This window comes from Nesoenas mayeri (assembly GCF_963082525.1).
Source record: "Nesoenas mayeri genome assembly, chromosome: 8".
Classification (NCBI taxonomy): domain Eukaryota; kingdom Metazoa; phylum Chordata; class Aves; order Columbiformes; family Columbidae; genus Nesoenas; species Nesoenas mayeri.
Window position 1 is genome coordinate 27,228,796 of NC_137554.1, and position 23,084 is coordinate 27,251,879.

The 23,084-nt window shown below is 45.7% G+C and overlaps 2 protein-coding genes across 3 annotated transcripts; one reads left to right on the forward strand and one right to left on the reverse strand.

The window, feature by feature from the left end:
- Positions 1 to 3,329: 3,329 nt before the first annotated feature.
- Positions 3,330 to 9,465, reverse strand: CRYZ (crystallin zeta). 2 transcript variants are annotated; one of them, XM_080348722.1, is made up of 9 exons: positions 9,347 to 9,465; positions 8,385 to 8,509; positions 7,898 to 8,050; positions 7,039 to 7,202; positions 6,334 to 6,385; positions 5,686 to 5,835; positions 5,191 to 5,292; positions 5,014 to 5,109; positions 3,330 to 4,752 (listed from the first exon to the last, which is right to left on the reverse strand). In XM_080348722.1, exons 2-9 carry the CDS (start codon positions 8,493 to 8,495, stop codon positions 4,591 to 4,593), a joined length of 990 nt encoding a protein of 329 aa, XP_080204848.1. In that variant the 5' UTR covers positions 8,496 to 8,509; positions 9,347 to 9,465; the 3' UTR covers positions 3,330 to 4,590. The 2 variants fall into 2 exon arrangements, with proteins under 2 accessions (XP_080204848.1, XP_080204849.1); XM_080348723.1 differs by lacking the exon at positions 5,191 to 5,292.
- A 319-nt stretch (positions 9,466 to 9,784) lies between these two features.
- On the forward strand, positions 9,785 to 15,125 carry TYW3 (tRNA-yW synthesizing protein 3 homolog). Its single transcript, XM_080348724.1, has 6 exons — positions 9,785 to 10,060; positions 10,261 to 10,332; positions 12,762 to 12,860; positions 13,587 to 13,658; positions 13,944 to 14,077; positions 14,880 to 15,125. Exons 1-6 carry the CDS (start codon positions 9,887 to 9,889, stop codon positions 15,106 to 15,108), a joined length of 780 nt encoding a protein of 259 aa, XP_080204850.1. The 5' UTR covers positions 9,785 to 9,886; the 3' UTR covers positions 15,109 to 15,125.
- Positions 15,126 to 23,084: the final 7,959 nt, after the last annotated feature.

The window sequence follows — 23,084 nt, forward strand, 5'->3', positions numbered from 1 at the left end:
GCTTCCCAAAAACATCCAGAGCCCAAAAGTGCCTTACATGGTAACCAGAGTGAAACAATCTCCCAAGAATAAGGTTCTAAGTATTTTGTCTGGAGTTCTATATATTGCTTCATAAAAGAGATTTTCATGCACAAGACTTTTTCAAAGGTTTTTACATAAATCACACTACAGGTTCCAGTCTGGAACACAACCAGGGAGCAGGAACCAAAAGCCTCTGGTTGTGCCACTGTTGGTCATAAGCAGGTTGTGTGGTTATTTCTGTACTCAGAGCATCGCCCACTGAGCGGGATGTGCTGGATTTTGTCACGGAGATCTGCCATTCACAGAATCACAGAATGTCAGGGATTGGAAGGGACCTCAAAAGCTCATGCAGTCCAATCCTCCCGCCAGAGCAGGAACACCCAGATGAGGTTACACAGGAAGGTGTCCAGGTGGGTTTTGAATGTCTGCAGAGAAGGAGACTCCACAACCCCCCCGGGCAGCCTGTTCCAGGCTCTGTTACCCTAACTGAGAGGTTTCTTCTCAAATTTAAGTGGAACCTCCTGTGTTCCAGTTTGAACCCATTACCCCTTGTCCTACCATTGATTCACGTTATCTTGGGGAGGTTTGGCTGCTCTGACACTCAGAACGCGCAGCTCTGAGGTTGGACAACAGCATTGGGCGATGCCCGGAACCGGAGGCCGCGCTCGGTGACCACCGTGCCCGGTTCGGCGCGGCCGGTACCGGTCGGGCCAGAGCTCCGACCGGGAACCGCTCCCCACGGCCGGGCACCTGAACAGCCACCACCCGCGTTCCCCGGCTGTGTGTGGCACTTCGCTCCCTGCCACCGCCATTGCAGGACCGAGACGGCCGAGAACCGCTAAGACACCCCGCGCAGCGCACTCACCCCGGCGGGCCGCTCATGGCGGCGGCCGCGCTGCCGCACCTGGCGCTGCCGGACCTGGCGCTGCCGGCGCGTCCCGGGCGTTGCTAGGAGACGGGGGGCGGGGCGGCCGGGGTCCCCCCGCCAATGGGCGGCGGCGCTGGAGTCGCGCGGGGGCACGTTCGGCGCCGGCCGCTCCTGCCGGCGCGGCACCGCCCCCTGGAGGCGGGACACGGACACGGCCCCGCCGCACGGCTGCAGCAAACCCCAGGAACGGAAAAACGGGAGAACAGGAGAAAACACAGGAAAGAATTAAAGAGGAGGGAAAGGGCATAAAAGGGGGAGGGGGGAAATGAAAACCAAAAGGGGGGAAAAGGCAAGAAAAGGGGGGGAAAGGCAAGAAAAAGGAGAAAAAAGGAAAAAATGTATGGAGAAGGCACTTTGATCCAAAATAAACTTATGAGCTTAAAAATACAGCAGCAGGTGAAAGGACACGCAACCCTTTCAAATATCCATCTTCATTTCTTTCATCACCAGTCCAGGTTTGCATTTCAGTGATCTGCAGATTTACTCAAAGGAGACATAATTACCCTTCAATACTCCTATTTTTCCTTCACTTGAGTTCCAGCTGAAGCACAAACACCCAGGTAGAGCTTCCAGGGCTGCAGTAAAAGGCACAGAGCACAGACCCTCCGGTGGACAGCAGGCACAGCCTGCCCATCCTGAGGCACTTGAGCCAAAATGCTATAGGACTTCCACTGCCCCAGCTCTGCTGGGCACGATCTACCTGCACTTGATATTGAATTGCCTTTTGTAAAGGAAACAATTATCAAGAACATCAATATCCTCTTTATTTTTTATCTTCCCAACCCTGTAATTAAGGTCTTGTGAATTTATTGTATCACATCGTAGCACACGAAGAAGCCAGGAACACACAGGGGACCACACGATTACAACAGAGAGGGAGTGCTTTTAATTACTAGAAGGGGTAGGCAGTGTTTATTTGGGGCACAATGAAATTAACAAATAGCAGCTGCTTTCCCATCTCAGCATCAAGTATAGCAGCAGTTCCCAGACCGCGGCGTGTGCACAACTGCACATGCTGACCCCCAAACCTGCCTGCCCACGCACAGCCCAGCACAGTCAGACCTGTGTCCCCTTCCCAGCACACAGTGGGACCTGTGTCCCCTTCCACCACCCCCGGCACCACCACACAGACACCAGTGGGAACCACGTCTTTGGAAGACCCCGATTAAATCAGGACAAGTTCCTCACAAATAAACAACTTTCTGATCCTCATCCTCTTCCTCCAGCCTTGTCTGCTCTGCCCAGGGGACAGCGTGTCCTAAAGGGAGTGGAGCTGAGGGCTCTCCAGGCTGAGAGATTCTCTGGATCTTGCACAGACCAGATCCAGCTGAAAGACGGGCAGAAACTGACAGAGAAGGTCTGTAAGGAACAAGCCACAGCAGCTGAAGGTTCCCAGCCAAGAGGCTTCTCCCTGCTCTGGACACCGGTGTCCTTGGAACAGTGTTACCCTGTACCAGAAGCCTGCCATCAAAACAGAACCACTCTGACACCTTCTGGTGAGGAACGCCATCGCAAACACAACCCCTGCTGGCAGCAATGTGAACACAGGCAGAACTGCGCTGAATTCCGTCACTGAGCATCAGCTACGATGCAGATGCAGCAATGAGCAAGACAGGAGTCCTGGGAAATCATAAGCCGCTCATTCATATAACACCCTCTGACCAAAGGCCAAATTAAAAATAATTAAATATTTTAAAACATAAAATGTATAAAGAAAACGTGTATTCTGTATATGCGCATCCTCTCCACAATCATATCCACCGTTAACTGTAACTGGATATTTTCTGAGACATATTTAAACAGGCTGGCACTGCACCAGTTCTAATGATCCAACTATTCCTGGTCTGCTTCAAGGACAAGTCACTGGCAAGAAGGATCTTACAGGTGACAAACGCTACCACCTGCAACGCCTTCTGTGGAAAGAAGGTGAGAATTTGCTGCCACTTCTTTTAGTACATCTAGTATTTATATTCTAACATGTCTACAAGCTTGAAAAATATTTCAATTTCAACTAGTCTGATTTAAAAAACAAGCAAACAACAACAAAACCCAACATAGAGATCAGGCATAGGGTTTTTGTATGTTTTAAACACATCTGCCAAACACAATAACAACAGTCGAATGTCAGCAACAGTTCAACGTGAACAGTATCCAGTTTTCCGAAGGAAGGCAACTGTTCCCAGAGGACATGCAGGTAAAATAATTAATTGATTTCAGAGTCTAGAGACAAGCAGAGTGTCAGGATTTGATTTCTCCCAACCACACACACAACGATCGTGGTCAATTAACCACTAAAACAAAATGTTAAAATCTGATCAAGAGGTTTATAAAGAGAGATTGTGGGGCCCTCTCTTATCTTAGTATTTTAACAAGGGGTCACAAACAAGAGAAATCCAGACATTTCAAAAGATTTTACCAATTATTTTCTTACTTGAGATTAAGCAAAACATCAGTAGAAATGAATGCCTGTTCAGAAAAACATCACAACTTCGAAAATGGTAGATGAAGTTACCACCTGAGGAAACTGTACACCGACTCAGAGAACACGTGCTGATTTACGACAGTAGGGCTCCATATGAATCCACACCAAATGTTAAAAAGCAAGTAACCTGCACAGCCAAAAATACTTCTAAAAAGTTTGTTTAATAAGGACTGACTTTTCCACAAAGGAACAGAAAACCTCATCCTTGAAGCTGAGAAAACTTTTCTACAAGTGATAACTTCTCTGCTCATTAGAGAATTATATCATTAAACAGAAGTGCCTGTAATAGCAAATAGTATTTTGGGTGTACAAAGTCAACACGTCAAAGAAATTGTCTTTCCTTAACTGGATTGTATTTGGAACAAGACAACAATGCACACACATTAATGAATGAACTAACAAATTCACAGCACCCACGGAAGCAGCACAGCCTCTTCTCCTCATTCCAGCCAGGGATCCAGGTGTAATATCAGTCCCAGGAAGAACAGAACTCCTCACTACCTGTCTATTTAGCATCATAGCACCAGCTGCTTCTGCCAACATGAGTGGCTGCAAATCAGCAAACACCAGTGCTCAGAGTTACAGTCCATCTGGCTTAACCGGGACATTCCAGCTCAGACACCAGGTCAGGCACAGCAAGATGAAACTGTCTCTGCTGCATAGTAGCTCTATTTGACATTCTCTGGCCATCTTTTGCACTGAAGAGTCAACTACTTTGGCAGTAAAAGCTTTTATTCCAAGTAAATAAGGTGACAAAAGATGAATAGGACAAATTTTGTGGCTAAAGAATTTACAGATCCCTAGTTAATGCACATGGTTAGTTTTACACATTTGTGTATTTGCTTATAAAGTGAACTTAATTTTGCATGGCGTACAGTGGCCTCAATACAACTCCACATAGAGCACAATACCAAATTTGATCTCAGGTATCAGCTTCTCCTGCTCCCAAGGCCACACCAGAGAAAATTCATTCTTCCCACATCAGCCAAAAAAGCTACAAAAATTAAAGTATGCACAACTCTGCTTATTACAAAAAGAAAACAGATTGTTAATCAGTTAATGTAATTAATGTACGCTAGAATTTGCTGTTACCTACACTCAATGAATCACATAAGTGAAGGTGCAGCTAGAATAGCTACAAAATCAATGGAAAAAGACTTTATGGAAGGAGCACCATCTTTCCTCGGGCACCGCTGCAATTAATAATGTCTTCGTGAGCCTTAACGACTCTCTCCAGCGGATACTCGGAGCCCACGCTGGGTTTCAGCCAGCCCGCTGCTATGCCATCAAGGAGTGCCGCTGCACATTCCTGTCTCTCCTCCTGCACATAATAAAGACAGCATTTACCACAAGGCCTTTGCATTCTAGAAAACTATCGACTATTTAAGCAAGCGTTAAACTGAATTTCACAACCCAAATGTATTTTATGATGTCCTGAGATTAAATCAAAACATAAAGGAATGAACAAACAAGTTATTTGCAATGAAATTACGCTTTCATCCCTACAAACAATTGTAACTGGAAGTAGAGAGGTGTTGGAATAAGCCAACAAAACATTCTGTAAAATAAAAATGTTTCTCACCTCAGTTGCAAGAAACAGATTAACTCCAATGATGCTCGATTCTTTGCTCATGGTGTCTCTTGGGTTTATCTCAACAGGACCACGACAGCCCACAACCTGTCACAAAGACAGTTCCAGTTAGAACTGTAGAATTGCATTCTAAATGCACAGAATAAAGCCACTGACGAAAATCCTCACCATGACCCTTCCTGCACAGGCCAGCAGCTGCAGGTCGGCAGCAAGGTTGATGTTGGAGAGCATTTCTATGATTATATCCACTCCTTCCATCCCGGTGCATTCCTAACAGGACACAACGTGGTATTCAGATCACTCCCTGGGTACCACCTGGTTCATAAGCTACAGATAACATACCTTTTACTGTTTACTGCTTAGATCTTAAAATGTGGCCTTTTACTAAGGCTGACAGCTAAGAAATTTAATTTCAGCATATTTTGATGTGCTGAATTGTGATATGCTGCCATACTGGAATTTGGTGGAATGCGAGAGTTTGTAAACGCCACTGCCTGTGAGGAAAGCTCAGCTCAGCCAGTCTGGAAATGCTGGGTAGGGATGAACAGGCATGACACTACTGCTCCTACAGAAAACTACTTTAAAAACTTCTGCAAAAAACTATTCACATTTTGTTAGCAAGAAAAATACATACTGCGTCACCTAGCCCTGATACATGCTTACCTTAATTTTATCAATGTAATTAGCTTCTCTGTGATTAAATGCTTGGTGAGCGCCACTTCTCAGAATCAGGTTCATCCCTTCCTCAGTTCCTGCTGTGCCCAGAACCTTCAAACCATAGGCTCTGGCAATCTGACATGCTGCTATTCCCACCTGAGGGAAAAAAAATAAAGTATTTTTACTCTTTCTTTCTTAGTATTTTAAATTTTAGATATTGTACCAGCAACTTGGAACTTATCCAGTTAAAAAGTTGACACTGAAACTTTTTTTTTAAGCCATAATAAGTGATTTGGATCTTAAAGATACAGAGCTAAGAACAACTCGTGCATATTTGTAACTTCCAGCTTTCTGCTATTAGTTTTATCTCAGGAAAGGCCAGTTATAAAGCTGCTGGGCCAATATCGACAGCAGAAATGTGTTTATTATGTCACACTCTGTTAGTGGCCTTACGCAATCACTCATGCAGTTTCATAGTTATTTGGAATAACAGGGTTTGTTCTAAGAAAAAAGTACCCTAAGGTGTCAGAAATAAAAACTTGATTTTGATAATCCACTGATTGATATAAATGTGACTATGAATGACATCATGGACAAAAGCAGATGCAGTGACAGAGAGCAGCATTTCTATCACTTGCCCTCTCCAATACTTACTCCCCCACTCGCGCCGTGCACCAGCACACTCTCTCCTGCCTTGGCACGTCCTCTGAACGGAGAAACACAAAATATTGGCATCATGATTGCAGAACCTCATCACCAAGCATCAGACTGCAGATACTGACATCAAATTTCATTTTACACACACTATTATTTCCAATTTACATTATGGCTAAACAGGCATAATCAGCCTCTTTGGGGAAACAAGGCAGCAAAACAAACGGTATCATTTATGAATTTAAGTAATATGCAATTATGTCAGCACGCAGCTAGCAGCAAGTCACAGTCTGGTATAACCTCAGCTCAAGATACTCGCCCGTTACAGATCCCGAAGCACACCACAGTGGTTCTGATCATTTCCCAGCTCTCCCACCCAGGCTGTGGTGCTGCAGGGAGTTCAGGTTCCCTGTCCTCACCAAAATACCAATGAGTACTGAGAGCTACACGTTTTATTACAAGATTTTTATCAAAGAAGCCTTTCCAGGCTTTCCTTCCAGAAGAAACACTAAACAGGAAAATACAGCCACTGACTTCTAGGTAACAATTACCTGACAATTCCATCAGCATAACAAATTTAACTGAAGTGTTTTCAACATTTCCCACTCATTGATCTCCCCCCACTTTACAAGACAATGAAAATATGGGCTTCAATATTTTAAATATTCAAAGGCAAAATGCACAGACTTAGATTTGGTAGCTTACTTTTGGAACAGGGCGCGATAAGCAGTGCAGTAAGGTATTCCAATCGCCGCTCCCTGCCTGAAGTCCAGTTTATCCGACAGAGGAAAGACTCTGTCAGCGGCAGCAAGGGTGTATTCTGCATATCCTCCAGAGATCGTGCCTGTGGTAAAAACCCTGTCACCTTTCTAGAAAAGAGGGAAAGAAAGTACAGAAATTCATCATCTCCCTTAGTTTTTCCATAATATACATTAAGAACCAGTCCAGGGAAGTTTAGGCTATTTCTAACTGCTCTCATTAAAAATAACCAGTTATATTTGTCACAGAGAAGATTTTTATAAATGCTAATACATGCAATCAATGCAACACAAACCACATAATTTCATATATTTAGATATAAGTGTCATAATTATAACCTCTGCTCTCCGGTGTAACACACAAACCTACTGTCTCATTAATATTAGCCTTAATGAACCTGAACACTAACAAATTCCATTCACTGGGCGCTGATTCTTGCTATTAGCAACAATCTCTCATTTCTCCCACAACACGTACAAAAATTCCGAGACAGGTATTTCCAACACAATTGTAACTACCATTTTTATGTTTGTCTAAACCCAACAGTCTAGTGACTTGAAAGGAACAATTTAAATTTAAGGAACAATTTAGATTTAAAAACTAAATAATTTCACAGTTATCTTTTAGCAAACCAACAACCTTCTTCTCCTGTCCACTTTCTCCCTGAGAAAATCTAGGTAAACCTAAGTGCACTCACCCCAAACAGATAACGTAATTATGAGCAGGAACACCAGGAACAGGAGCGTGGCAAACACACAGAGAGGAGCCAACAAACACCAGTGAATCAAACCCAATGTATAAATACCTTGAACGCAGTGACGTGCTTCCCAACGCCCTCGATGATACCAGCCACGTCTGTGCCTGGGGTGTAGGGTAAGGCCGGTTTTCTAGCATAGCTTCCAGAGCGAATGTATGTCTCCACGGGATTCACCCCGCAGGCGTGGACCTTAATTAACACCTAAAGGAAAAGATGCTTCTTAAGTAATAACTTAAAAGATTTAGAACTTGAACTCACAGCACACTATCGCGGCATTTTAACTAAATTCTTAAACAGAATCTGCAAAAATTCAGCGTTGAACTGAAGCTGCTTCCAGAAAATCCTTTACATGGAATATGTAGCCCAAATAACAGCAAAAAGCCCGTAGTTGTAAAATGTGATGTCTCAGGTAGTACACACTGATCAAAAACTACATATTGAAGATGAAAAGTTTTGGTTTGTATTCTTAATTCTGTTCCAAGTGTTTCTATTATCATGCAATATCACTATTTCAGCTCACAGAACTTCTTTATACCTGATTTCCTTTTAGATCAGGAATTACAACATCTGACTGGAGTTTAAGCACTTCAGGGCCACCAAATTCAAAAACTCTGATGGCTCTCATCACATTTCTTGTGGCTGCCATAGCAACCAGAATATCTGCAGAGAAAAACCAAAACAATAATATTGCATTGCCTTCAAAATTTATTTTGTATATTCAAACTAAAGAAATCAAACAACCAGCTGTCAAGCAACTCATTAAACAGAACCTCACTCCTGACTGAATTATTGAGATTTGTTTGGTTGGTTGGTTTGTTTTGGAGAGTTTTGTTTGTTTTTCCCCAAACCTTGCAAAAGGCAGAAAATTAGCCCTACCGTCTGTAGGCCTTTATGCGTATTAGGAGAATCACATGCAAATAATTTATCCGCAGCAGCATTTCTACAGCAGCTCCTGTGAACGCTGCACTGCTATCACATATGCGGAAATGGACAGCACTTTGGGGAAAAACATTGACAATCTCCTGTAATATTCTGGTGCAATGGTGAGGTGGAGGCGATGCGAGCTGTCCTGCGGCGGGGGAGCCCCGGGACAGCGGCCGGGCCGGGTTTCAGGGCGGAACCGCGTCCGGGCCCCGGAAGCGCCCGGGGGGAGCGGGCAGAGCGGGCGGAGAGGCCGCGACCAGCCCCTCCGAGCCCGGGGTCCCTCGGACACCCGCACCCCGCAGGAGCAGCTCCGCGGACAGAGGGGGCGGCAGCCAGGGCAGGCGGAGAGGGGTTGGGGGGCCGGTCGGGGCTGAACTGCCGGACACACGGCGGGCGGCTGCGAGCCCCGGCAGCCCAAGGGACCGCGGGCAGGGCAGCCCCGGTAGGGCAGCCACGACTGCTCCGGGCCTCCCGCCTCAGAGCAGCGGCCGGTAAGCGGAGCCCAGCGCCCCGCCGCCAGCAGGCACGGCCGGCTGAGACGGGCCTGGCCTGACCGTCTCCCGGGGGACTCACCGACTGCTACGGAGGGACAGCCGGTCACAGCTCAGCGGGGCCCAGCGGTGGGGAAACGGGGCGTGCCGGCCGGAAACACCGCCCGCAGCACCGGCGGGCACGCCCCCTGGCCCCGCCCCGGACACGCCCCGCCCGGACACGCCCCTCTGGTCCGGACACGCCCCGCCAGCCCCGCAGCCGCCACTGGAGGTCCCGCGATCCCGCTGGCCTGGAAGGTCCGAAGCAGCGGGCCCGTGTCCGCTCGGCCCGCGGAGCGCAGCCCCGCACACCGGGGGCGGCAGGCACGGGCAGCGCGGTCCTGCCGCCAGCCCCTCCTCCCCGCTCCGCAGCGGCCCGTCCCGTTGCCTGGGGTGGGACCGGGTCCCGGAGCCCGCGGGGAGCCCCCCGCGCACCGCGTACCTCTGCAGCTCCTGCCCCGGACAGCGGCCACGGCCGAGCAGCCGGGGGCGGGCGGGACAAAGGGCGCCCTGCGCTCCGCCCTCGGCCTTCGCGTGCGGAGGTTTGTCCGCGGCGGCTCCCGTCGGGTTCCCGCGGCCGGCGATGGCGGCGTTCGAGCGGCACAAGGCGCAGCGGCTGGCGCGGCCGGACGGCAGCCGGAGGGGCGGCCTGGACGAGCGAGCCGTCCCCGTGGTGCGGCTGCTGAACGGGCGGGCCCGGTTCTGCACCACCAGCTCCTGCGCGGGCCGCATCGTGCTGGCGCAGGGCAGCGCTGCGGTGAGTGCGGTACAGGGTCCCGCCCGGCCCGGCGGTGTCTGCGGTGTAACGGGGATCAGCCGGGTCCGAACCGCCGTGCTGTAAATGTGTCTGTGTACTTTTGAAAACGTGCTTTTCTAACAGCGGCGTGATTGCCCCTGCAGGACCGGGATCGGTCCGCGCGGTCTCGGTGCCGCCTTAACCGTTTCTCCCTTTCCCAGGACGCCGGGATCCAGAAGCAGAACTGCACGTGGCTCCTGGTGACACACGAGACCTGTGACAAGGGCGACGTGGTAAGAGGACAACGCTGTAGGGCTTTTGTACTTGTTCAGTGCAGTGTGCCACATGCCATGGGAAACACCTCATGGAAAATAAAAAACCCAAAAAGTCTTTATATTCCTGTTACTGAGATGCATTGACACTGTAATTTCAAAATTTCTCTACATGTTCTATTCTAATAAATTCTTAAGACCTCCTTTGAAGAGAATGCTTTTGAGCTTAATACCAAGTTCCATGTATAGTTGCAAATGCAGCTAATACGAAACTGGGATACTTTCTTACTGTCTGGAGTCACGCAGTCACAATACCTTAGCAAGAAATCAAGAATTTCTATTGCTTCTGCAGCAGAAGACTGTCTTTCAAATAATAATTTCTGAAAGTCTAAGATACAGTGATTCTTATTTTATTTTTCTCAAAGCCCTTTCCTTACAGCTGTCTTGAGATAAAAACACTGTCTTGAGTTTAAAACTGTCTTGAGCCCAGTTTGCCGTGTTAACAGCCTTTTGTTTACACCTGGAACTACTGTAACAGCGAGTCTCTTCTACTGCATTTTTAATTTAGTATCTGAAAGTCCCCTGCAATTAAATAAAACAATAATGGGGGCTGTATGCTTTCAAAACAGTCTGCTCTGTGTGCATCTCTCTGCTTTGTCTGTCCCCAATAGCAGTTACAAGGTAAAAATTCTCTCATTCAGTTCATATTTCATTTTACCCTATGTAGACATTCACAGACATGCACAAACAAAAAATCTCCAAACTATTTGCTTTCATTAGTATGTGTTCTAGCAAAGCGGAGCTTGTGGAAATTTCCATCAGCAAGTTTCAGGCTGAGCAGGACACAGCAGGTTATTACCGATTTATGAGAGGAAATTGTTTGATTTTTCCTATTCCCTTTATAGATAGACTGCATTTTTTTAATGCATGAATTGCAAGTATAAGAAAAATGTCTTTGATTAATTTTTAGACTGTTATACTCTTATGATAAAGCTTTGCTAGTGCGGTGTTTAGGAAAGGAGAAGGGAAGTCAGGATGTCATATGCTGTGTGTTGTGCTTTTCAGCTGTCAGATCATTTCACCTCAATGCGCACATCAACCTCAGCAATATGAACATAGTATATTTGTTTTGTAATTTATTTACGATTCTCCCATGCAAGCGCCAGACCCGCTGCACAGCGCTGCATTCTGCAACATCCCTCATTCCTGCTCCTCATCAGCCCTGGCACAGCTGTGGTTACTTGGGCATGTTTTAAAATCTGGCGCACAAATTACAAGCGAAGCCATTCAAAAAGACCCGCTTTCAACTTAAATAAGAACATTTACAGAGGAGATGCTGCATAAATACATCTAAATACTTTTAAGTGTTTGAGAGACTGTTGCTTCAGCAGTTTCCTTTTATGCCATTGTGTCTATAAAAAGCATGTGAATTTGATTATTTCCTGAAGATTTGCTTGAATATTTTCATTTTACATGGAAGACCAGAAGGGCTAGACAAAACAACAAAGTCTGGGAAAACAGCTGCAATTTCTCAAGTTAACATAGCAATTGGTTTAGTACTGTGAATTAAGCAAGCAAAGGCAAACAAGGGTGGGCAAATATTGCTTATGATTAAATAATCGTGCAATGAAGTAAGTAATATAACTGCTTCGAAGGGACCTTTCTGCATGGAAGAGAGTCATATCAGCCCTTAAGATTTCCTGTATAAAAATAGTGTAGAAAAGCAGATAAATGGTAACAGCCATACAGAACGTTGGCTATCTGCACTCCACAAGCGCAGGAAGAATTGCCGCTAGCATCTCAGTCTGCTGGCAGGTCTCTGAAGGTCTTTTATTGAATTTTATAATTATGAAGTTACTTTTATTTTTTCTTGTCTTGTGTGTTTATGCCTCTAATTTCAAGCTCTGAATATTTTATCTCTATAACTCTCATACAGTAGGCTCTGCGTTATTACTTAAACTGGGATTAAAATATGGTCGAGGATCTTAGGCCATGAATTTAATCTGCTGAACCTCAGGAAGTTTTCTGAAGTTGAGGAATGTACTTCAGAAACTAAATGCCTTTGATTTTAAAGGACAGTTTAGGGGGAAAAAAAATTCTGAAGCTTGTTGTGCTGGCAGCACAGCAGTCCTGTTCCATGCTGCATGGACTGTACAGGTGCGTTTGAATGCACAAAGAAATAAACAGGGGAGTGCACTTTTTCAGGTTTGCAAGGAATTTCTATCAAACCACATCAGTTTAGCAAACAGAGTCGTGGGAATCAACAGAATTCCTATGTATTATGAGCAATGAAAAAATCAAAAGCAGCCGAACAAACCTGATTGCTTGGAACTCATTTGCTGCACTTTTAATGCTTGTTTCACACACTGACTAGCTATTATTTTATTTTTCTCCTTTTTTTCTTGTGTGCACTAGCAGTATTAATGTAAACATTTTGGTGTGTTTTCCAGATGACAGCACTGGAGAAAGCCACTGGTGACGTTGTGCTCAAGTTTGAACCGTTTGTTCTTCATGTGCAATGTCAAGAGCTGCAAGATGCTCAGCTTCTGGTAAATGTCCATTAGTAACCACGTCACAGTGCTGTTCTGTGCCTTGCTGGAACAGTAAAAGTATTGGCTCCCGAGTAAGCTTTAGCACTTGAGAATAGTCCCAAGTGTGCTGTATGTTTAATAATCAGGGTAGAAAAAGTAAGCTGATGAAGAAAACAGCTTTCACATTAGCAGAGATTTTGCTTTACGTTTTAGAAAGCGGGATTCCTCAGCTATAGCTGGGTGTTGGAGCTGCAGCAGGCAGACCTTCTGCAGCGTGGCCAGGAGCGCTGGTTTGGTGCCCAGTCCGCAGTGAAAGTACCTTCCCCTCCTTCACCTCCTGCTTCCAGAGCAGCTCAGAGAGCAACGCCTGGTGCCGTCGTTCCTTCATTAATGCAGGAGACTTGATGAGCTGCTTTTATAGCACTGCTGGCTATCGAAGTGCTGCCTGGGGGCCAGCTCTGCAGATAAAACACATCATGGTCAGAGGGACATTAATGTCCTGTCTGACCCCATGGGCTGGGATCCGATAATGGAGAGCAACTGTGGTGCTTTGAAAACCAACCACCATTTGTGATACTGTGTGGGTTTGATCATTTTAAAATTGTTATTGCATTAATTTGGGGAGATGGTTTCAAATAAGTTTTTTGCAAGACTGAGATGATAAGCTGCATTGCAATCCATCCATAATTATTTCTTGCTGTAAAAGCGTGTAAGACCCGTTTAAGACATTTATTTGTTCTGCAGCATTCGGTGGCTGTCGATTCTGGGTTCAGGAACTCTGGTATTACAGTCGGCAGAGGAGGAAAAATCATGATGGTAAGAACTTTTCTGCTTACCTGTAAGGAATGTATCAAGATCATATTGTTACTCTTAACCCCGTTTTTTTTACAAGCCAAATCTGAATTGTACTATGATCGACAGCTATCACAGGGCATGCTGTAGCAAAGAAATACCTTTCTGCTTTAGCTGACAGCAAACTAACCAATTGTGTGGATAAGTGTGTGTTTGTTTTTTTCCTGTAACGAATTCCCATATTATTTAAATAACCTTCATAAACCAAAAATCTTTACTGTAGATAAATCATTCTGTGTGTGTTTGCAGGCTGTCCGGAGCACTCATTGCTTAGAAGTTCCATTGTGCCACAAGGGGAAGTTGATGGTCTCTGAAGAATATATTGAATTTCTGATAAATGTAGCTAATCAGAAAATGGAAGAAAACATCAAGAGGATTAACAGGTTTGTTAGATTACATCAATCCCGTTCATGACATCTAAATCCAAAAGTGAAAAAGGCATAGGACGCCTCCATAGTCTAAAATACAAATACAATTTCAATTACTTTTTGAGGTCTGCAGACTATGAACTATTTAAGCAAAAACCTATAAACAACATGAGTTTGCAGACTGTCTTCGTTACTGAGTAGAGTTTCTTTTTCTAATGATATTATAGCAGCATTTGTTATTCTAACACAGTAACCATTTCAGAAGTATTCAGGTTGCAGCACAGACTTTACTTCACTAAATGCTCTGTGTAGTGTCCAAACCTGATGGTTTCTGAGGGTGGTGGGTGTTTACATGCATCTCCAGCTGGAGAACAGACTGGGCTGAGGAGCCCAAGGGGATCAGAGACACCAACATGTACTGAGATCAGTTTCTTTCCAAAATCTTTCTTGTTTTTAACAGCAATTGCTAGTAGTAACAGTTCATCTGACCATTAATACCATATTTTATCGGACATTTAACCTGATACCATTTTATGGTTTCTGTAAGGTTAACAGGGTCTTAATGGCACATGAGTATATCCCCCTAATTGCTTTCTAACGTGAGCATTACAGAGAGAAGTGACATGGCATCCACAAGGACGCATGCTGGTATTTCTCATTTTTCTTCCAGAAGTGGCTAGAACATCTCAATGTTAGCAAGGATTTTCTTCTCTTAACACCTTTGGATTGTATTACAAAAGCAGTAGTTTGTCAGAGTAGTTTTGCAGATCCTGAGCACACCTACAAAAATAATAACTACACAATTGTTTCTTTGTAGGTTCTACGAACGCTTAGAGTCAGCTTTGAATGCTGCCGTCAGTGCAAACAGCTCGTCCTCCCAGAAGACGGGGAAGAATCGCTCCGTGTACGTTCACAGAAGAAAGAGAAAGACCATCCAAGAGCAAGGTGTGCGCACCTCTCCAGAAGATCACAACGCAGAATCAGAGCCGCAGGATGGTGCAGACAGCAGTCTGGATATTTTTGCTGAAATCACGATAGCAGACTAAGCGTTTGAAAGCAAGTTGCAAACGGAATAATAATTGTAATGCTCTTTGTAAGAGATATAAATACTGCTGTAAGTAGTAACACTCTCATGGACCCTTACCAGAAAAAAAAGGTAATTGAATAGAACTGTGAACATGTTTAATGCCACAGAAGCACAGAGAACAAAACTTTAGGATGTTTTGGAATTTTTTTTAACAGCACTGTTGAATTAACAATCTTTTACTCCGTCAGTTACCACAGAAATAACTGGTTTGCTGCAGCCTTTGGCCATGTTCTCCATGGCAGCATTTCACTTCCAAATGCTGGATTTAGGCCCTCTGATATTTTGTAGACCCGAGAAACCAAAAGCTGTGTTGTTATCCTTGGAGGTTTTTAATCCCTGTAGGAACTCCAGAAAGCAGTGTGCAGCAGTGTTGATGGCCCCTTCAAACAACACAAAGCCACGGAGTCAGCTGAGGAGCAGTGTCTGGTGTGAGGCTGGACAGAGGAGCAGCAGCTCGTCCTGCTCTGTGCATCTCCAGCCTGGAGCGGCCAGGATCCCAGTGGGCACACAGCTGGTGCCGCTCTGCTGCGGTTTGCTGTGTCAGGCTCCAGCCCCGCTGTATTGGTGTGTTCTGTGTGTTATTTGTTTGCACCTTTCCACCAGCTCTTGCTCAGTTCGGTGTGGGCAGCACTCACGTTGCTCCCAGTGCTGGGCAGGTCAGCCCAGCTCCGCAGCAGCATTTGTTCTACCAGGCCAAGGACCACTGGCATGCAATAAAAAATGTACAACTGTGATCATTTGTGCATTCCCGTATTGCACCATGGAAAAAGTCACTCCATACTCATGTATTTTTCAGAAAAATGGTGGATTTGTAAACCTTAGCAACAATGAATTCTGAGCACTTCCCTCTAGGTCTGAGTGATGGCTCACACCACACAAGACCCTGACTGAAGGAAATGGTTTATTTGGAACAGTAACTCCAGTTCACACGGGTCATTGTTTCCATTACATAAGCCTATATCTTGGGTACATTTTAATTCCACTGTAAAAATTTGACACGCTAGGTGGCAGCCAAAGGGGAAAGTAATGGGGGGCTTTAAATAGATTCTGAAAGATGTGTTAGGCTGTGTTTTCAGTAGTAGCCATGCCAAAAAAAATAAACCTGAGCCTTTTGTGTTGCTTGTTCATGTTACTGACTTACAGCCTGAGCAGTCTGGGATGTTGCTTTCATCCTGTTCCTGGTGGCTTGAAGGATCGCGGCACCTGGTTATGGCACGAGTGGGAGGCCGGCGTGGGTCTGCCCTCGCGAGGAAGTGACGGCGGTGCCGGATGAAGCTGCTGCCCTGGGCTGCCCGTGCAACCAGCAGCTCTGCTGTGTCCTTCCTATGGCATGGGGATGCAGCGGGGTGCGGGGCCAGGATGGGGTCCCGCGGCTCAGGCAGCCACAGGCGCAGCGGTGGGAGCACCAAGGGTCCCCATGGCGACTGTGGTGACCGCAGCTCCTTGGGGACAGGGCTGAGGCTTCTGCCACACACAGTGAGCCACCCTCGGGGGGTAGCCTCAAGCCTTCACAACCAAAGGATTCCTCAGACCCTTGTCTCCAAGGCACAACCACATTTCTGTTAACTGAGATGGAGCCCCAAATCTTCCATCCACAACAGCAACTTCTGCATCAGCATGGAGAGGCAGAGGGATCCCACAGGGACACAGACATGCTGGCAAAGCCAGCTGTCCCCATCCCTGCCCCTGTCCCACGTCCTGCAGGTCCCTCCTCGCTGCCCGTGGGCAGCTCCTGCCTGCGGAGGGACAGTTGTTTCTTTTAAAAGATGAACAATCTGAACCATCTTCTGCATTTAGGGCAGTCCTAACAAGGCCTGGCTCTGGTCCATTAGCAGCGATGGTTAATGACCATCAGCGGGTTCCAAACAACTGATAGTGCTGTGAACTTGTACCACAGGCAGGAAGATAAAATTCAGAGCTGCAAGTGCAGAGATGTGAAGAAACAGATCAGGCTACAACCTCGGCTCACAGTTCATGTTTTCAGACAGAGGAGTCCTGTCCCAGCATTCGGAGAAAGTCAATAACTCCTGAGCACCCACAGCCGCCAGTGTGTCTGTGTGAGGTGGGCAAGGGGTCATGGGTACCGCTTTGGGGGATAAACCAGGACCCCGGGGTGTGTTCACAGGCAGAGCTGGGGGCTATGGACAGGGAGGCTCTTTCCTGGTGCTCAGTGCAACTACAGCATTTTGGGGAAGCTCCTTTTTTCTTTTTCTTTCTTTTTCTTTTTTTTTTCTTTTTCTTTTTCTTTTTCTTTTTCTTTTTCTTTTTCTTTTTCTTTTTCTTTTTCTTTTTCTCTTTCTTTTTCTTTTTCTTTCTCTTCTTCTTCTTCTTTCTCTTACTCTTTTTTAATTCAATCCAAAACCTACAATAATGGCTCAAACCTTTACAGTATGTAACAGCATGTACAGGATTTACATTCTTAGTAATACTGTTTGTCAGGGACTGATGTGTGATATGATCCCATGTTCCTCTTAAAAATTATGCCAAATTCAGGAAGACTTTTTGATAGTCTTGACCTAGAGAGGTTATCTTAACTATTGCCAACTTGTTACTTTATACCTGTTAACTCCAATTATTGAAGACTGTCAGGGGCCTCGTACAGTTAAAAAAACCAAACAAAAAAACCCACCCGAGACCCTACAACAAGAAAAATAAACAGTGGCATGATTCTCAGTGAAAGATTAGGGAAACATGTTACTTCAGTGCTTAAAATTTTGAACAGTTTTTACAAGGTTTTTCTGATTTTTTAACCCCCACAAGGTTCCAGAGGGTGATGTTGAGGTTCTTTCTTGGTTCTGCAGCCTCACTGGGACATGCTTCTCTTCCTCACCGTGCTTCTCCCAGCCTCACCCAAGTTTCACAAGTTCCTTTGAGATGAACTGTGTCAAGCTGTGTTTTATTTCCAGCTCCTGTAACAAATCCTGTTCCACTTTAATTGCACTGTTCAGCTGCAGGCAACACGAGGCAGCAGCCTTTGGAAAGGTGGTTCTGGGGTTCTGCACAAGAAAAAATTACTGATAAGCAACTACAGTCCTAAAATTGGCAAATCTTTACCATTAGTATGTGTGCTTAGCCACTCAATTAATGAAAGCGTATTTTCAGCCCAATTTTCATATTTGCTTTTGCTATGTTAGCATATCAGAACATTTAAAATTCCAGGTTCATTCACTTTGCAGTCATCTGTTTCTGTGGAGACAGAGGTATCCATTCACTCTGATGATCTTTTTCACCCAAAACATTCAGCATCCATACCAGAAAATCACTTTGCAACCCCCAGATCAGAGCCAAACCTCAGCCAGTTGTGCTCAAACCAGCGTCCAGAGGCACTTCAGCCTGTGAGTCACTGCACTGATGCCCAAGACAGTTCTTTACATGGAAATCACAAGTGTCACAAGCACAAGTATTTGCTTGAAAAGGCTTCTTCCTCTGAGATGTCGGTACTTGACAAGGACCACAAAGTCATAGCATCAGCCTGCAGTGGGAATCGCAATTTCACACCAGGTGAAACTCTCAGGACAGGTTGGGTATCGGTTCTCAGCCATCACCCCTATTAATGCTTTACTTGAATTTGCCTGAGTGTGCCTTTAATAGCATGTGATTGTATAAAATTTAGTCTCAATTTTTAAAAATAACTTTATGCTATTAAATATCTCACACACTAGAGTTTTAGAAGGTCTTTGATAATTTGTTTACTGAAAATACAGAGTTACTTTACAATACCTCACATAATGTGATATGAAGGAGAATGCTTAACTTCTGATCTACCAACAGCTGAAAATAACACCGGTGCAGCACACTGTGCATTTTTAAAAGAAACTTTGAAAGGCAATTTGAGTATTTTTAAAAAATAGATAATTACATGCCTAAGTTTTCCTTGCTGCCTGCTTAATTTCTTTACACCAAGAGAAAGCCTGTAAGAATTATTGTATTAAACCTGACAGCTCTGGTGTGACAACAGCAGGTAACTATTATACCTGGACATCAAGAACAGGGTATCTTCAGCTCCTTTTAAAAAACAGAGAACAATAGCCGAATTCCATAGAGAAATTTACATAAGCTTTTATTCTGCTCTCTGGTGCAGTTTGTCTATGGTAACTAAACAGATATAATGCTTTGGTCAATTTGGGGGGGGGGGGGAACACAAATAATCCCCCCTAAAAAAACCCACAAAACAAAAACAAACAAAAACCACAAATCTTATTCTGTTCTCATTTTCTCTTTCTGCAAAATGTTTTTCTCAAAACCAATAGATTTTTTATCAAAAATAGCATAATTCCTTTCCTCAAATAACACTGTAATCAAGTTTTATAGTTACTGTAATTAGATATTTTGAAGAAGACTCCTAAAAGTCGACCATTTGCCTGTTTACCTGTGCGATCTCCCTGCCCGCTGGCAGCCTGGCCGGCAGCCCCCCCGGGACCGAACCTGCCGGTTGTTGCTGCTCCGCATCCCCACGCTGCAGGGACGAGTGCGGTGCGGCCGGGGCGGCGGAACTGAAATCAGCCTCTCTTGAAGGGTTTTCAGGTAGTGAAAGGGGTCAGAAACAACCTGAGCGGACAGCGTGTGACAGTTTATAAGTGTAAAAGAACGGGATTTTTCATTTCTCTAAATAAGCACCGTTTAAGTACAATTTTACAGCATTTTAACATTATACGGGAAATGCAATAATGTGTACAGTGCAGGTTCACAGATGTTTGTTCTGTTCCTTTAGTCACTCCTAAGTTTTCAACACTTTCTGGTGGTTCGTTTCGGGTTTTTTGTTGCAGTACGGGGGCTGTTGGGCGGGCAGGGGCACGAACCGGGAACACGGGCTGGGGGGACGGAGCGTGAGAGCGCGGCTGGCTGCAGAGCCCCCCAAGCAGGGACCTGCAGGACCCCCGGAGACACCCTGCGGGACCCCCACCTGGAGAGACCCTGCAGGACCCCCCGGAGAGATCCTGCGGAATCCTCCGGAGAGACCCTGCGGGACTCCCCTCAAAGAGACCCTCCGAGAGACCCTGCAGGATTCCCCCCGCCTGTACCCGCGGAGGCCCCTTCCCGTCCCTTCCCCGTCTCTCCCACTCACCCCCGGCCCCGTCGCTCCCCCGGGCTGACACCCCGGCTAAAGCCCCTCTGACCCTCAGGGAACGCAGCGACATCAGCGGGCAGGACTGCGGTGTTGGTATATTAGGAATTCCAGCAATAACATTTGTCCGCAGTACGTGAAATGCGCCGGCAGCCTCAGAAAATGTGAAGTGTCGGGCTGACGGTGCTTGTGATTTTGATACTAGAAATGTCCGTAACCCGGTTCATTAGTGATCCTGGAACTTCCAGCTGAGGCTGCCGGCATCTGTAACTCGCTGACATCTGCATAAACCCGCACGTTCTGCATTCGGTGTATCCCACTGAAATCCTCTGGGGTCATTCCCCACGGAGGGGGTTTGATGTCGCCATGTCCCGTCCCTTTCCTGGCCCGGCCCGCGGAGCCACAGACCCGCGAGATCACCGGCCCGTCCGCGGGGCTGGAAACGCTCCCGGTAGGGACGGGGATGATCGGCCACACAGCAGCTATCGCAGATACAGCGACTATCGCCAATGCCGCAGCTATCGCAGATACAGAGACTATCGCCGGTACAGCAGCTATCGCAGACACAGCGATCCCGCAGCCCAGCGCTGCCCGCCTGGCGCTCGGGGCCGCTCTGCCCGACCTGCTCACTCACCCTGGGAAGAGAAAAACGGGTTCTTGCGATTTGCTGCGTTCTGGCGGTAGAAGCCATTGAAATTCCTGAAATATTGAACAGCTGGACTGGAAAAAACTGTTTTCCTTGGAATTACCACGATTTTCCAGTAACAGAGATGTAAATGGATCCCATTGCTTTCTAAGAAGTTTTCACTTTCCATGATCAATTCTATACCAATGTTAAGTCGACAATACTGCTCTTTTATAATCTGCCTTTTTTTTTTTTTCCATAACATTGCTAACAAAAATCAAGGAACATTTACAAGTGAAATGCGCCCAGAGTTTATGCATGTAATCTACTTTTTTTCCACTATTTTGCATCCTTCAGTAGCATCATTTAGACAGAATTTTCTTCGATTGCACTGAGACTGAACTAGGTTTTGTTTTCTCCCACTGAAAGCACACCCACGTCAGAAATATTGCAGAAATAGAGCAGTGATAAGAAAGTAAAATACAGCAGAATTTTATGTAGCATTCTGTGCAGGATCTATTAATACGTTTTCCCTGCACCATCTTCAGTTCGGAATGACAGACCAGACCCAGGGACCTGCCACTCCTGAAAGATACACGCAGGGATGGTGGGGGATCAGAACCTGCCCGAAGTGTGCAATGTTACGAATGACCGCTTTCCCCTCACTCCTATTACCTAGATATGAAATTTAAAATTCAAGAATGTGCTTGCAAATCCACAGCACTCTGGGGCAATATTAAATGAACTCCATTTAATAAAATGCATTCCAAGCTGTTATTTTGATTGAAGCATTATACTTTCTGCCTTGCAATAAGTAGTTCAGATTTCACCGGGTCACAGAAAATTTTTGAATCACTCTCTCTCCAAACAATATTTAAAATACAGACTTAAATAACTGTGTCAACAGATATCTTCCCAACACAAACCAGAGATAAGGCACATAATGCTGCATTAAAGCTGTTGTTGCGTTTGTCTCTCAAGTCGGTGAATGAAATGTTGCCATCCTCCAAAACATATCAATCATCTCGTTCATAAAATATATCACACTCCTGAGGGAAGTGATGGCATCCCGTTTTGTCCTCGGTTCACTAAAATAAGGAGAATTTGATCACAAATGCCTGCTATTATCAAAACACAATCACGGTTTCAACAGGATTACCTAACCCAGGTGAAGCTGTGCACAGGGCCCCCTCTTTTTTTTTTCTCTCTGCGTCACACTGCATCTGTTTTTAAACGCTTTGTCATTTAGAACAGAGGCACCAGGCAAACCCTGTGCATGGTGCCACTCCCCAGATTCACCGACTAAATGCTCTGATTCAGTGTTTTCTCCCTAGAAAATGCATATGTGAAAATCACAGCAGACTTGCAGAAGATGGTTAAAGAAATATTTACATAAATATTGACATATTTACATATGCAGTTCTGCAAGCTTGAAATGGGAAAACAAGTGAAATAAATGCAATTAAGGTCTTGGGGTTCCAGACTGATATAACTTGCATTTCCCATCAAGATAAGTGATCAGTTAAGTGATAAATATTGTCTCTCACCACGCTGCCTACAAGAAGGTAGTACAGGTGGGGTGACACCAGGAAAGTGTCAGCCCCATCAGGCTGTACAGCCTCTGGACTCAGAGGGTGTGCGGTGGTCCCTCTGTGGGGAGCCCCTCTCCATGGGGGGCCCCTCTCCATGGGGAACCGCTGCTCAACCAAGGAGGAGCCCCCGCACCTCCCGTGTGCCTGCACAGGAGTTTAACCCACCGCATCCCTGCCACCTGAGCACTGCTTTGGGATTTTCTTTCTTATATATGTTCACTGTACATGACTGTCCTTCTGGCATGACAGCAGTGAGAGCCGGGGTGGTGGAAGTGGCAGAGCCGCAGCAGGAAAAAAATACCTGACACACAGCAACAGCCTCCCAACACCCCTTTAAAATAATAACGATTTACCAAATGGTTGGGAAGTTGTTATAATTCCTTTTCCAAATTATTACTCGCCCTTTAGATTAGAAATGAGGCCAGGGTTAGCAATCAGCCATAAATGGCAGGATTTCTGAAGTAGAAGCACTTGTCTGATTGTGAAGTGGAGGCCATTATTGCCTTGATTGAGTCTCTCTCTCTTTTTTTTTTTTAAAGCTTGCTTGATTTGTGGCTGAGAGCGCACATTCACTGCTGTACCAGGAGCAATCAGAGCTTTCCCTGGGCTTTTTTGCTCAGCGATTTAGGGTCCACTACTTTGGCACAGCTGCC

Bases quoted from the DNA above. Each gene is read 5' to 3' on its own strand.
- CRYZ (XM_080348722.1), bottom strand. From the start codon at position 8,495: ATGGCAGCCACAAGAAATGTGATGAGAGCCATCAGAGTTTTTGAATTT. The intron at 8,051-8,384 runs GTATAAAGAAGT...CTTTTCCTTTAG, and splicing joins CTGATCTAAAAGGAAATCAG to GTGTTAATTAAGGTCCACGC. The intron at 7,203-7,897 runs GTATTTATACAT...CCTCTTTTCTAG, and splicing joins AGCACGTCACTGCGTTCAAG to AAAGGTGACAGGGTTTTTAC.
- TYW3 (XM_080348724.1), top strand. From the start codon at position 9,887: ATGGCGGCGTTCGAGCGGCACAAGGCGCAGCGGCTGGCGCGGCCGGAC. The intron at 12,861-13,586 runs GTAAATGTCCAT...TTTGTTCTGCAG, and splicing joins TGCAAGATGCTCAGCTTCTG to CATTCGGTGGCTGTCGATTC. The intron at 13,659-13,943 runs GTAAGAACTTTT...GTGTGTTTGCAG, and splicing joins GAGGAGGAAAAATCATGATG to GCTGTCCGGAGCACTCATTG.